Source organism: Ictidomys tridecemlineatus, chromosome 11, assembly GCF_052094955.1.
Source record: "Ictidomys tridecemlineatus isolate mIctTri1 chromosome 11, mIctTri1.hap1, whole genome shotgun sequence".
Classification (NCBI taxonomy): Eukaryota; Metazoa; Chordata; class Mammalia; order Rodentia; family Sciuridae; genus Ictidomys; species Ictidomys tridecemlineatus.
In genome coordinates, this window is record NC_135487.1 from 34,249,722 (window position 1) to 34,264,912 (window position 15,191).

Genomic DNA, 15,191 nt, shown 5'->3' on the forward strand with positions numbered 1-15,191 from the left:
AATCCACTACAGGGTAATGAAGAAACAGAGGAATTTGTGGGAAGAACCCTGAGTAAGGACCCTGGGCTCACCCCCTCATCCTTGTTGAGAAAAGGGGAATGACAAAATTCCTCAGGAGTCTGGGAAGGCCAATGCTTTGGGAAGACATGCATCTGGGACTGGAGAATCTGGGTATAGTCTCATTAAAACCCTTTCTAAATCAGGCACTATGGTGCATGCCTGTAATCCCAGCTACTTGGGAGGCTGAGGCAGGAGGGCTGCAAGTTCAAGGCCAGCCTCAGCAACTCAGTGAGACCCTAAGTAATTTATGGAGACTCTGTCTCAAAACATAAAACTTTAAAAAGACCTGGGGAGATAGCTCTGTGGGAAAGTGCCCCTAGGTTCAATCCTCAGTAAACACCCCACACCCACCAAAAAGAAATTTTTTTTTTCTTGCCCACACATTCAGAACACCAAGGGGATGGGAGAAAATGAGACAGAGTAGAAAATGAGCTTGGGCCTAACTGTATGGATAGCACACCTAGGAAGGGTTGGAAGGAAGGGCTCTGTCCTAACCTGAATGGTGCCTGGCAGGCTAGAAGCCTAAGCCCTTGGGCTGGCTGGACAATCCCCTCCTGGGCTTTGCAACAGGAGACAGGGGCTGGGCCTGCCTGAGCCAGAATCCCTGGGCCAGAGAGGAATGGGAGGGAGAGGCCACAGCTCAACTTACCACCCCCTGAGGTCTGGGCCTCTGACCACGTCACTGAACTCAATCTGTTCTGCCCACTGCCTCCACCATGCCCCATAGTCTACAGGCCACAGACATCCAAGCTGCTTGCCTCTGCTGAGTGGCTGCCCTCAGTGCCCCCAGCAGGGGCCTGGCCATCAGTCACAGGCTTGACAGTCCTCAGGGCTGGACATGCAGCCTCTTGGGTAGGGCTGGATATGGACCAGCAGATGGCAGGCAGCTAGGGACACCAACTTCTCACCTGTGCCCTTCTGATCTGTCTTGTCTTCCTTCATCAGATCCCTCCTCCCTGTCCTTTTATCCCCAATCTCTGGGTCACAGAGACTGTGTTAGCTCTGTCTTAACCCCTTCCTGTGTTAATGCCTCCTTTCCTTCCACCTCTTTGGGACTAAAAAGTCAGGATTTAATCTGTGAAACCATCTTCCCCACAATTACCCCCTGTCTCAGCCTGGCCATTGTCTTTTTCAGTTAGCTTATGGTAGAGAATTTGGGACCCAAAGGAAGGATATATATATATATATATATATATATATATATATATATATATATATATATATATATATATATATAAAATATATATATTTTAAATCCAACTAAGGGCATCTGGAAGTGAGAGGAGAAGGCCTTGAATCATTGTGGGAATCAAGTTGTTGGTGTGTGTTGGGAGGAGGGGCAAAGACTCTGGGGAGGGTGCAGTTCCTAAAATCTGACAGTAGGGGGAGCCCAATCCTTAGTGACGTATCACTAGTCTCAGAATCCATAGCTGGAATTACTCAAAAGGGGTAAATGTTGACGGGGTTCTCTCTCTCTCTCTCTCTCTCTCTCTCTCTCTCTCTCTTAAGAGTGTGTGTGAGAGAGAGAGAGTTAGTTTTTTAATATTTACTTTTTTTTTTTTTTTTAGTTTTCGGCTGATACAACATCTTTGTTTGTATGTGGTGCTGAGGATCGAACCCGGGCCGCACGCATGCCAGGCGAGCAGGCTACCGCCTGAGTCACATCCCCAGCCCCAACAGGGGTAAACTTTGTTTATCCCACTCTAAAGTTGGCCCTGGATGTTAACTTTTTAAAGAATCTCTTATCTGTTCCCCAAAATAACTTTATTTGAAATCCTGCAAAAAGTTAAATGAGCTGGGGGCTTTAGACCCTTCAGGCAGGAGAGAGGAAGAAGGTACTCTGGTTCCTCTGGAGAGGGTCATCACCACTGTCATCCACCCTCATGAAGGCTGGCCATTTTGGGGGAAATAAGGAACAAGAGTCTTCTTGCAAGCCTCCTCTCATCTACGGCAATATCCTGGACCCACAGATCTCTCATATCCACACCAATGAAGAAAGCAAATCCAGGGCAAGCCACATCCAAGGCATCCCCTATAGATTTCCTGTTGGTCATAGTGAAGGCTCACCACATTCTACGTGACAGTTGTGACAATGTGGCAATGGATACATTCATAAATAGCCTGTGCATATGTGTGCACAGGTATGTGTAGGTGTGTGTGCATGTGTGCAAGAAAGAGTGAGTGAGTGCCCTCCTCCCTGCTTCAAAAGAGGCTGAACCTGAGGGTGAGGTCAAAACAACTATGTGGAACATGGATTCCAGTCAGGTAGAAGAGCTCCCAGGTCCTGAACCACCACCCTCTTTGACCTCAGTGCCTGAAGGCTCACTGGTCCTCAAAAAGAGAGGTGCTGCACCAAATTTGATTCATATCATTATTATTACATCTCTGTGATGGTTCATCTCAAGTTCCTAAAGAGGGCTTGGAGAGGACCCAGGCATCTAGAAACAGAGGTTGGCAAGGGAACTTTCTGAAGAAGATTTGACTTGATGGAGAGGAGTTTTCAGATAGCCCTATGACCTGGGGTGGGCAAGAGGGATGGCCTGGGGCAGTTATTTCAGGGCACATTGACAATTTCTTGGGCCTCCCAGTACACTGGGAACTAGAACTGAGATTCTCAGCCTACCATATCCCTGCACACCCCCCACCAGAAGCAGGCCACGGGAGGTTGGTAAATATCCTAATCAGATTAGTAGAGTGGAGCCAGGCAGAGGCCATGGTGGGAAAATGCTCTGGGCTGGCCTGGCCCCCACCCCTCTCCTGGGAATCCAACCCTTTTGCCCTGCCCAGCCCCTCCCCTGTAGACTCCAAAGCCATCCTTTTTCCTCAGTAGCCTTTGCTGGCCTGGGTGACCCCTGCTGCTTGGCCCTCTCTGGGTCTGGTGGAGATTGCTACATCCTGGGTGTCCTCAGCCTAGGGGAGAGATGGTGGCAGAGAGCCCAGCCCTATTGGGGCTGAGGAAGTAGCTCAGTGGCAGAGTGCTTGCCTGGATAACCCAGCCCTATTGACAACCTGTCCCTAGGAAGCTAGCCTTCTGAGCTGCTTCCTCAGACTGTTGTTCCTTCGAGGGGGGTCCCAAGAACTCCGTGCAGGCCTAGCCCTGAGACAAATCCTTCTCTTCCTGCCCCTCCCTCTTGCCATGATGCTGCTCACCTGTGAAGTTGAAATGATATGTCAGGATTTCAGGGTGGTCATGGGTGGAGGGAGTGTCTGGTGGAAGCCTGGGTTTAATCAGACACTTCTCTCCTTAGCCTTCTGTATGGTCAGGCTGAGTATATGGTCAGGCTGGGCACCCTGGGCACAGGGACGGTTGGTTATTCAGCTGGGATGGCGGAGGGGAAGAGTGAGCCAGACAGGTCCTGTGGAAAGACTGGGCCATCAGGCAGCCTAAGAGGGAAAGGGTTGGGAGAACAAGGGCTGGTGTTCTGTGAGGTTGGACATGGGGCACTGGGGCATGAAAGCTGGAGGAAATGAGGTGGAATTAAGGACTGGGGGGCCAAGAACCCAGAGGGGCAGATTGGATGGCTGAGGACAGGAGTCTGGTGGGTGGGGATAAGGTGAGAAATTAGGAGTTAGAAAACTGGAGGTAAGGAGTCTGGGTCTGGAGTACAAAGGAATGGGATGATATTGAGGATGGCTGGGGATTTAAGATGTTGAGGAATTTAGAGGCTGGGAGTTAGGAAGTGGGGTATGGGAGAGGTCAGGTATCCAGCCTAAGAAGAGGTTGAGGTGTTTTGGGGGCTGAGGAACTAGGGACCAATGGAGCTGAACACTGGAAGTGGAAGTAGAGAAACAAGTCCTCCTGCATAGAGAGAGGTGTTCATGGGTGGACAGAGGGAGTGCCCACCAGTCCCAGGCTAGGCCTCCCCACAGCTCCTGTGGCCTAGCTGGGCCATGGGGGCGGGCAGCGGGCCTCTCCTTGTCGGGCTGTCAGAGCGGGTTAGGCTCGGGGAATTGGTTCTCTGGATCATCTCCTGGGAGCCAGCCCCTCCTGGCAGCTTTGTTTGGCGAAAGCGCAGGGATTAGCAGGGCTGCCCCCACACCACCTCCCCGGCAGCCAGCTCCTGGCGCTTTCATCCCTGAAGGTCGCTAAAGCCGCAGTGCTTTGAGATTAGGCCCCACAAAGGGGCCCCTTGTGCTCTAGCCAAGCCTTGGGGGCAGGGAGGGGAGGGGGGGTCCCAAGAACTCAGTGCAGGCCTAGCCCTGAGACAAATCCTTCTCTCCCTCCCTGGTGCATCCCAAAGGTTCCCCAGGCCAAAGGCAGAAGACCTCTCCCATCCCCCTGCCCCTCGCTCAAAGACTGTTTCCCCAGTGGAGCCTGGCAAGGCCTAATGTGCCTCCCCCAGCATGTTAACGTCCACCTGTGGTCATCTCAGGGAGGAGAGAGGTGGGTGAGTATAACAGGGAGGGTTGGGAGGTGGTGGCCAGGGTTGAGGTGGGAGTAGGTCTAGATATAGACAGGAAGAACATCAGTCCTACCTGCTCACTGAGCAAACAAGAGGACCAGCCAGGGCTTGAGGAGAGAAAGGGGCTTTTCCAGGATCACACCAAGTTGCTGGCAGAGCTGAGGCAGGAATGTGATGAGCTTACCCTTCACCAGGTATCTGAGCCCAGGCTAGAGGTCAGCAGGCGTTCTGAATGGGAGGGAGCAGTTTTGGTTTTGTGCTTCCTACGCAGAAGAGAGTGGTCATGGCATTTCATGTTTGGATTTCATGGGCCAGCCAAAAAATGTTTTAAATGTGGGTTCCAGCATAAGTTGCCAGCTATTAATTTTGCCATATAAGGGCATGGAGGGAACACTACCAACTCCTGTCAGCATCATTTCATAAAAGAAAGGATATTTTGGCATCAAAAAAAAAAAAAACAACTAGAAAAGACATAATCCCAGAATAGAGCTTCAAATTAAATTGATTCAGCTTTATGAAAAATTTCCTACCAAAACCTTACTTATTTATTGGTATTTGAGTGAAATGTCTTGGACTCCTGGGCCAGGAGACCTTGAAGAGGGTGCCTGCCACAAAGGGCTGAGGAATCTAGAGATCCTATCACCCAGGTCACCTGGATTGGAACTCTGCCTCCCCCTTTGGGCCAGGGCTAGGTGGGTGGGGGCAGTTTTTGAGGTCTAGCATCTAGCCCTGGAAAGGTGGGGGGAAGTGGTCCTGATACCAGACTGCTGGGTCTTGAAGCTGGGACTGTAGATTTGGCCTTGGCCTCCCCATTGCCAAAGAGACTTAAGAAGAGGGAGAGCAAGCAGGCCTGACTGCGGTCGATAGAGGGAAATTTCTTCCTGTCCTCTTGCTCATAAAATGTTTGTGGCCAACATATTGCACAACATTCCCAGAGAGGCCACAAAAGGCAGTGCTGGGCTGGCAGGGTCAAATGGAGCTCATGGAGCCCAGCCCTTTTAATCAGCCCCCAGCCAGGTCACCCCTGGGGCAGGTGATATGGAGAGCTCAGGGTAATTGGGGTGATGGTAGATATATGGGATTAGTAGGAGGAACATCAAAGGTGCTCAATAAGTCCTTTGTGAGCAAGTGTCCACAGGGAGGGGGCTGCTAATGAGAGATAAAGACTGATAGTATTAGTTGATATTTATGTGGCATTTACCACCTACCAGGCACTGTGCTAAATTTTAATTCATTTAGTCTCTAGAACAACCCTAGGAAGTAAGTATGCTTATTTGGTTACTTCTCCCATTTTACAAATAAGAAAACTGAGGAATAGAGGTTAAGTGACTTGCCTAAGGTCATGACTGGTAATCCAGCCTGAGTTTGAACATAGGTAGTCTGGCTTCAATGCCCATGAATTTATTTACTATGGTTGCTATACTGCAATACTATGGTCCTAAGCAAGGGTTACTTCTGAGTTCCCACTGTTACCTGGTCATGCCCTCCCCACTGTAGGAGAGTTTCATGGTTTTCCTGGGGCTTGAAGCCACCAAGAGGTGCTCATCATCTTACAGATATGGGGTAGCAGGAAAGTGTACCCTTGCCTCATGTGGTGGATTAAAAAAATATGTCCAGAAATTCTCTGACACATCTTCTTTTGAGAGGTGGAGCTTAATTCTCTTCTTGATTGTGGGCTGGGCTTAGTGACTTATAATAATGGATGTGATGAGATGTCACTTTTGAGAATATGTTATAAAATACCGCAGCTTCTGTAAACACCTCCCTTCCCTTTCTTTCTGCCTCTCTCAGATCTCAGCCACCATATGAAGAAGTCCAGGCACCCCAGCTGACAGCTAGCATCAACCACCAACCATGTGAGTTAGCCTTCCTAGAAGGAGACCCTCCTGCCCCAATCAAGGCTTGAGATGATCTAGTCTGGACCAATAGCTTGACTGCAACCTCATAAGAGGCCCTGAGCCAGAACCATTCAGCTAAGCTGCTCCTAATCCTTGGTCACTGGGGGTAATAAATATTGTAAGCCTCTAAATTTTGGGATAGCTTGTTATATAGCAATTGATAACCTGTACACTTGGCCAGTCTGGTGTCTGTGTGTGTGTGTGTGTGTGTGTGTGTGTGTGTGTGTGTGTGTGTTGCTAGGGATTAAACCCAGGGCCTCATGCATGCCAGAAAAATACTCTACCACTGAGCTACACCCCAGAACATTGGCTAGTCTCATTGTCTGGAATATCACCATTAGAACTTTACCCCATGGGTGGACTAAGTTATTCTTTGCCCCATGACTCTCCCCAACCCTGAGATAAATAACAACCAAGCTAATGCTGATTTGCTAGATCAGAAAATGGATAGATGATTCTCCCAATCTGGTTAGTTGATGACATTCTGAGGATAATATGTAGCCATTTCTTACCACATCTAGGACAGGCCAAAATAGCTTTCATGAACCGCCCCCCCACCCAATATACATCTTTCTCATATGACTACTTCTCTCCCAGAAAAAACACTCCATGTTTTAGTTAACAACAAAGCGAACAAGGGGTCAGAACCGTCATGGGAAGGAAGGATTGAGGAAAGATAGGTTCTGGTTGGAGAAGGGCCCAGGTCCCACAGATCCCATCTTTAGGCTATCTCAATTCCTTTTCCTATAGTGGCCATGGTTGCATTTGTGGGACCCCTTAGCACCTTTCAACCTCTTCTCAGAGGCCCTTAGCTGACCACTGATCCTGAAGTTAACACAGTGTGACTGTGCACATCTCATGTTAGAATACATATGTGTGAGTATGTGAGAGCATGGACTATCTCCATAGTGGGAGATATCTGTGCTAGTGGCCTTCACGTCACATGCATTTGTATGCATGTGCATTTGATTTGTGTTCTTGGTGGGAAAGGGTTTATGTGCAGCTCTATTTCTGTGGGTACTTGTGAGAGTATAGACTTATATGAGAATGTGGTTATTTGCATAATAACTTTGTTAGGGTGGGGGCCCATGAACTTCATTTAATGTGTCTGTGTTTGCTGCCTTTGGAATATGTGTCTGGATTTCCATGGGCAGGCACCAGCCCTGGGAATGCATGAGTGTGGTTTGCAAAGGGTTAAGGGAAACAGGCTCCGCCATAACTCTTAATCATAGCTTTGCAAGCTTAGCCAGTGCCCCTGTTGAAAAATGTTTCAAAAAGCAAAATAAATGATCTTTTAGTTACAGAAGTATTGATTTTGCCCACATCTAGTAATAAAGAGCAAGTCACCTGTAGCTAAAACTCTTGTAAAATATATTTTATACTCTAATAGTCTGCAGATAGAGTCACCCGCTGAGCACAGATGACAAATCTCCCCAGCGCGGCCTGCGCCCCCCATATTTCACGTCAGGGACGCAGTGGTGGCTCAGGCAGCGACAGAGCTGGGCCTCCCCGCGGGTGAAGACGTGGCCTGGTTGGCCAGAAGAAAAGAAAAAAGCCAGATTCCTGGAACACAGTCCATCCCCCTACCCCCACCCTGGACCCTCCAATGCCAACCTGGGTTATGGTGGAGACTCAACTACCCTGTAGACAGAGCACCCCTCAGAAGGAGGCTCTTAGAACAGGGTAATGTCTCTCCCCACCACTCAGCTTCAGAGGCTAGTTTGGGAATGCTGAAGCTGAATTTAAGAGAAGAGTGAACAAGGGGGTGGGGGTTCCTGGTTTGAGGGTCAGTTACCCTAGGTGTGCACAGGCTTGTTCACACGTGTGCCAGAGTTTGGACTCTCCCAGGCCTCCATGTACATACAAAGGGACAAATATGACCCCCAATGTACACATGCACAGGGTGAAGCCCACACACACTCAGAGGGAAACATTGAACCCCCCCCCCCCCCGTGTATGCATATACACACATACCACACTTGACCTTATGCACACTCATATACTCAATAGCACCCCTAGCACTTATCCAGTCCCTTCACACAGACTGGCCTGCCGTTTAAAGAACCAGGCCACATCCACTGTACCCAGAGACTTCTTTTCTAGAAATAAGCTTCTGTCTGAAAGTACCAAATAGTCACTCTGGTGTGGGGACTGGAATGCATACCACTTTTCTCCCTCATATTGAATGCACAGATATAGCTCCAAATTGACCCATCACACATTTACATTTCCCCACCCCTCACTGCAGGTGGGAAGGGAGCTTAGTAGGAATATCCAGGTCTCTTGGCATCCTCTACATCCCAGAGGGGTGTAGACAAAACTGAAGCCCAGGCCTGGGAGGCCACACAGGTGTCAGTCCCTCCTTTGTCTTGACCCCGCTGTGTGGCCCTGAGGAAATCCCTGAATTCCTCTGTGCTTTTGTCTGCACCAGGCCCATCATAGTCCCTTGGCATCCTAGCCTCTTGCCAAAGAAGTCCCTAGTCAGGGCAACCTTGGAGATGCCAGGATGACCTTCCACCTTCTTTTTCTCTGTCCCTTCTAGCAGGCCCTCTGTCATAAACTCTACTTTGAAGAATCTGCTCCACTGGGTAAGTAGTGGGGTAGGATGCCACTCCAGCCCACCCCACAAAGCCTATGGGAGGGGGGCAAAGTTGTCCCTAGAAGAAAAGCAGTATGCTTAAAAGCACGGAGAACACGCCCATCAGCCGGGAATAAATAGGGGTTTCCCATCCGCTGGTAGGAGGGCAGGTGGAGGAGAGGGGAGAGGAGTAAGAGCAGAGTGGGAGACCCGCTGGGTGTAAAGAAGTTTCTGAGAAGGTGAGCAGATAGGTCAGGTAATATGGAGAGGAGAAGGTCTAGAGCTGGGGCGGGGTGGGGGTGGGGTTCCAAGAGCGGGATGGGTGTGAGCGGGATGGAGCAGGTAGCAGCTTGAGCTCAGGGAGGAAGGAATATGCAGGCAACTAACTGGGTGTGTGTGGGGTGTCACTTTTGGGTGGTCGAAGGGAGCCAAGAGTACGCGGGGGCATCTTTGAATGGAGGGGCAGTAGTCTGCCAGAAGATGGGGCAGAGCAGGTAGCTGCCCTGCGCTGGGATTGGGGGTGGGGGTGAGGGGGTGGGGAAGGCTCTTTAAGCGGCGGCCGCGCTAATAACCTGTCCAGGAGATGGCTCGTGGCAAATTGCTTTGTTAGTCTTGTCAGCGCGGCCGGGGCCGCCGTCAGCGCGCGCCATGGATCAAGATGATGAATCGCTGCGGACGGCGCAGATGCGGGCGGCCCGCGGCCAGGCCCCAGGGTAGGGGTGGGCGGCAGAGGGGGCCGCAGGGGGCCGGCCGCTGCCATTAACTCCCGAATTAGCTCTAAGCTGCCCACCACTGCTTAGAGAGCGCCAGCCATCCGGGCGCAAGCGGTCAAGGATGGGGAGAGACCCTCGCCCCCATACTGAGCCTGGACCCAGGGTCCCAACTCCAGGCTCCTCTGGACGCAGAGGAGAGTGGGATGCCCAAGAAAGGCGCAGGAGGGACCCGGTCTCTAGTCCTTTTCGAACTTTGTGCACCTGGCTCTTCTTCGTGAGAGTATCCCACGAAGTGGGGGATGGGGGTAGGAGGAGGACGCCTGGAGAATGGCCCCACGTAGACGTTCTCTTAGGGACACAACCCCTGCCCTGTGAGCGCTAGGGAGGCTCAGAGTTAGAGAGAGGTGTGTGTGTGAGTGTGTGTGGGGGGAGACACACACACACACACATCACACACACATACACACTGTGTGTGTATCTGTGTGTTGTGAGTGGGTAGGGGATTTGGGGATTTGGGTTTGGCATTGCTACTTTAAACCTAGCTCAGAGAGACCAGACATGGTGGGGCTGGGACTTGCTCTGGGACTACAGGGGACTTGGGCCCTCACTTCCCAGATCTTTCAAGGAAGTGAGCTGGGAACCCAGTGTCCTTGGAGTTGGTAGGTTAGCTGGCACCTGTGATCACTTCGTTTTCCTAAGTTCTTAAATTAACTCATCTCTTTCCCCCTCTACTCTTGATCCTGGTTTGGAAACATCTCCCTACCCAAGCACACATAAACATACACACACCTAGGAATTTATAAATAAAATCCACATAAGCACAGGCTCTGTTCACATGTGCATATATTTAAATGCATACAGGACTCATTCCCCATCCTACTCTCTTTTCTTCCTAGACTTTCCATTCCAGCAATTGAGCTTGCCAGGGATTTTTGTGTCCACTCCCACTGGCCTAGGAATCTACAATCAACCCAAAATCTAGGCCCCTGGGCTGAAATGTCTGTGGAAGTTAGTAGGGATGGAATGTGAGTGTATGACAACATCTCTCTGTCCATGATATCCCCCCAGTGTCCTGTGTGTCCCTTCAAAGATGGGTCAGGCCTGGTAGTGTGGGCTTCTCCAGGTGTTTAGGAATCTGAATCTTTATGATGTATATAATGAGGATCAGAGCATAATGGCCACCCAGCCATCACCTCCAGTCCTAGGATAGCTAGCGCTAATGGGAGCCTTGGCAGGCTGAGATAAGAGGCAAGCAAGGGTTTCCTCAACTGGTCTCAGAGCCTATGTGGCAGACTAGTTCCTTCCAAGAACAGGTGCCTAGTTGGACCTTAAGCCTCCCTACCTGGGAGAATCTGTGCTATCTGCAGCTACCCTGGCCTCCAGTTTGGGCAGGTCTGGCCCACCCAGTCCCAGGAATCATCATCCTTCAGAACTAGGGAAGGATGCCCTGGAGATGGGTCTCTGGGCAAAGAAAGGTGATGCTTGCTTCTGCTGAAAGAGGGGTCACAGTAGGAGCATGATTCCTCTTGAGGGCAGCCCTGGGCCCCCCTCTCAGCAAACCTTCCTGTCACTACCAAATAGGAATGGTCAGGACTACACCTATGCTACTGTGGAAAGGACTTTAGGGTCCCCCCTATGCCCACATATGTGCATGTGATCCAATGTGTGTGTAGAGGGCTAGTTTTCCAGAATGTTCTGTGTGTGTGCTTGTGTGTGGAGGGCAGCTGAGTTGGAGGTGCAGTGTCCCTTCCCATCATATCCCCAGCTGTGGAGTTCCAGTGACAGTCTTGATCATCTAAGCTAAACAGGCAGGCTCCCCTCTCCTCTTCTCTCCCCTCCTGTCCTCTCTCCTCCCCTCCCCTCCCCTCCCTACCCCTCCTGCACAAGGCCAGGATCCCTGAAGAGAAATTAAAAGGTTATTTAAAGCCCCCGCCTCCGCCTTTCTTGTCCCTTTAAATCGAGCCTAAACGGTTTTGCTTTGGCAGAAGAAATCTTTTCTGGAGCTTTGGGGTGGGGGTGGGGGATCCTGGTGGGAGAGAAGGGTCTAAGCAGCCTAATCCTCTTATCGCCCCCTCCTCTTCCCTCCCCTCTTTTTGAGGCCCCCTCCCGCTCTCTGCCTGAGGCACCCAGCCCCTAACTAGCTGAAGATCGACCCCCACCCTCAGATCTGCTGGTGGCCCCTTCTGCCCTACCCAGGCCAAAATTCCTGACCCCCTCTACCTAGCCTAGGACTTGAAAGTCTACTGGCAGTATGGCCAGCCAACACCCCCCTCCTCTCCATGCCGATTCCCCAAGGAAACAGCTCAGCTCCCAGGAGTTTTGCTTTTAGGCCAGAGGGGTGCTAGAACCAGGGATCAGCTGTCCTAGTCCCAAGTGTGAGACTTTATGCCCACTTTGTGCTCAGCCCCCTGGATTATAACTAGATTTGGGCTGAAAATTGCATAAAGATTCGTTAAAAACACACAAAAGAAATCCCACAGTTACACAGAGCCTCTGGAGCATCATTCACAAGGATACAAGCCACATGTAAATCATAGTCACAATTAATTATCAAGGCCAAAGGCAGGTTGCACAGAGTCCTAGTGCAGGGATGCACATCTCACACCCACACACTCCACACTCATTTGGCCAAGAGCCTCTCAGACCCCCACACATTCGCATACACAGGGACTCCCAGACTCCACACCCTTTGGCAGTGTGAGTGCAAACCTGCCCTCTTGGACACACCTCACACACCTTTTGCAAGGCTGGGTTTGGCCAGGCTGCAGAGCAGGCTCCAGAACGTCCTCTTCCTGTGAACCGGTTGCACCTGGAGGGATCAGGGCGCTGACAGGAACCGGAGAACCCCAGCCCGGGATTTTTCCCTTGTGGGCCACTCCTGTCTGTCTCCCTCCGACAGGTGAGTGTACTGTATGAGAGTCCGAGTAACAAGCCTCTAGCCTCTCAGCCCCTTCGAAGGGCATCGTGCTGCCCGACAGGTGAACGGCTGCTAGGAGCGCCACCCTATCTGGACCAAATGTGGACGGTGAGTTCAGTGTGCGGGTTGTAGGGTGGGATGGTGGCGCTGGAGGCGACTGCGTTGCGGTGGGGTGGTGTGTGTGTGTGTGTGTGTGTGTGTGTTTGTGTGTGTGTGTGTGTGTATAGGCGCGCGCGCGCGCGCGCGCAGCTTTGAACCAACCTTGAAGTGACAGTGGGGGTGGGAGTTACCCAGGGCGACCCCAAGGCTACCGCAACACATTCCTGGGGTCAGGCTCAGGGGGAGACTCGAGAGGGTGAGGTTTCCCAGGACCTGTTCTAGCCCCAGGGATCGATTTGCAGCTTCTGCAGCCTGGAAAGAGGTAAAGATCCCGGGACCGCGAGCCAGGTACCGTGCGGGCGGTGATGGACTTGCGGCCAGACCCACACATCCACCGAAGGTGGAACTACAGCCGCCTAGGCCAAGAGCTGCGCAGCAGCACCGGCGGGGCGGGGCGGGGCGGGGGTGGGAGAGGCGTGTGATTGGCAGTCACCGAGGCCATTAGGAAACGCGCGGGCCCGCTCCGGGCGCCCGGGAAACGCCGTTTAAAACTCCGGTCCTGGCCGCCGCGCGCGTAGATGGCAGCGGCGGCAGTGGTGCGGGCCGGGGAAACCAGGTGCGAGCGGGCGGGGCTGGCACGGAGGAGCCGGGAGGGGCGTGGGGACGGCCTCCAGCGGGAAGGACGCAGACCTTGAGCTCCGGGGACCGCCTCCCCTCTTACGGTCCTGCAGTCCCAGACTCATTGGGAGGATCGGAAAGTTTGTAGGGGACCGAGACTTGGGGACCGAGACTTGGAGACAGACACCGCAGGGACAAGAGGAAGTGGAAGGGCAGACAGAAAGATAATCTGGGAGAGACAGGGAGATACACAGGGGGAGACAGAGTGAGTGACACCCAAGGCTGATAACCGAGTCAGAGAGCTAGCAGCCCCGGGAGACAGAAAAAGCTGGAAATTCCTAGGCAGAAAGAGAGGAGAGCGAGCCCTGGGCAGAAAAGCGCTGAGGCGGAGACGGAAGCCTCGGCCCGCGGAGACGCAGGCACCCGCAGAGAACGCTTCGGATCCGTCACGGTTTTGCCTCATTTGGAAGATATTACTTCGCCCCTGGAAAAAAAAATAAATACAAAAAAGGTTTGGATATTAAACGGAGACAAATCCTTCTCAGTTTGGAAGGGGCGGCGGCGAGGAGGGGGTGGCTAGGGTAATGCGGAGCAGATGCGGCCCGGGGCGTCGCAGAGCCCGGGGCCGGAGCTGGGGAGGGGGCGAGGCCCGCAGCCCAGGTCCTCGCCGGGGGAGCACAGGGACCGCCCACGCCTCCCCAGTTTCGCTGCCTTCGCGGACCATGCGGTGCCTCGGGCATTGCGGGTGATCCAGCTCTGGTCTAGCCCGCGCGGATCCCGCTCAAACTCGGCTGCCGCCAAGGGTGTCTTCTTTCCCCCGATTGCGATTCTGCAAGAATCATCCAGTTGGGGTGGTTCGTCGTACAGATAGCCTCTGGCCTCTTAGATGCGGCCTCGGGCCAGGGTCCTCCAGGTGGGTGTTTAGGGCACAGAGGCCTGAGTTCCTTGGAATTCGTTTTGCCTCCCGCGGCCTCAGCTGGAGTGGGTCGGGCGAGCTCCAGCGGGAAACGCAGGCTGGGGCCAGCGGCTCTCGTGGTGTTTGGGGGCAGGGAGTATAGGGTTGGGGGTGCTGCCAGGGTCTTTCCTTTCTAGGCCTCTCACCGGGTGGTCATAACCCAGTCCTGGACGGCGAAGGGCAAGGGGTCCTAAAGGGCTGTCCCGGTCCTGGGCTTCCCTGGCTGAACTTTCTGGCTGGTCACTAGCACCCAGGCCCTGCGTAGGAGCCGCGGCGGTTCAGGCGGTGCATTCAGGAGGCTTGAGAGAAACTTCCCCTCCGCCAAATTCTCACCGAATCTGGGGCCCCAACTTCTCCTGAATTCTGGCGCAACTCCCGGTTTGGGGGCTTGTGATTTGTCGGAGAAGGTAGTACCAGATTGGGGCGGGGATAATTCGGGATCCGCGGCCTTTTCGCATTCTATCGGAGTTTGGAATCCCTCAAGGCCCGGAACCCGTGGGGTCTTGAGCGCAGGCTCAGCCCAAGTTCTGTCTGGGGCCCAGGAAGGTCCTTTTCGTTTTAGAGGACGACGGAAGTCCTGGGTCTGCCAGTCGATGCTGGTTTTTCTGGAAGCTGTTGGGGTTTGGGGACGTCGGGAAACCGGAGGGCTTTAGTGATTTAATGGCCCTGGGGGGAAAGAGGCTCTTCATTACGCTAAGGTTGTATGCGTCGAAGCCGCAGACCTTGGGCAAGTTCCCATTTGCCGTCGCAAGTGCGGGTGTGAGTGGTGGTGATGCAGGCGAGGGTCCTTTTCCTTTACTAGTGTTCCGGATCTTGTGCGCTGCAGACGGGTTGGCTGGGCCAGGCGACGTTTTAGGAAGTTCTGTGACCTATTCGTTTTAGGTGGGATGAAATAGGGGTTGTTTTCGATTTTGCGCGGATTCTCGTTTCACTTCTGTGCATCTCCCAGG

At 52.6% G+C, this 15,191-nt stretch overlaps 1 protein-coding gene across 12 annotated transcripts in view; it reads left to right on the forward strand.

The window, feature by feature from the left end:
• The first annotated feature begins 3,976 nt into the window (after positions 1-3,976).
• The window catches only part of Dmbx1 (diencephalon/mesencephalon homeobox 1), a 33,405-nt gene continuing 22,190 nt past the window's right edge, over positions 3,977-15,191 (forward strand). The window contains exons 1-4 of one of the 12 annotated variants that reach the window (XM_078026194.1): positions 3,978-4,448; positions 6,255-6,319; positions 8,904-8,949; positions 12,552-12,677. In XM_078026194.1, the coding sequence (XP_077882320.1) occupies positions 12,669-12,677 (9 nt within the window). In that variant the 5' untranslated portion in view covers positions 3,978-4,448; positions 6,255-6,319; positions 8,904-8,949; positions 12,552-12,668. Of the gene's footprint in view, positions 4,449-6,254; positions 6,320-8,903; positions 8,950-12,551; positions 12,678-13,190; positions 13,285-13,579; positions 13,798-15,191 lie in introns of those variants that run through there. The other 11 variants (XM_078026191.1, XM_078026195.1, XM_078026192.1 and 8 more) reach the window with 11 other exon arrangements.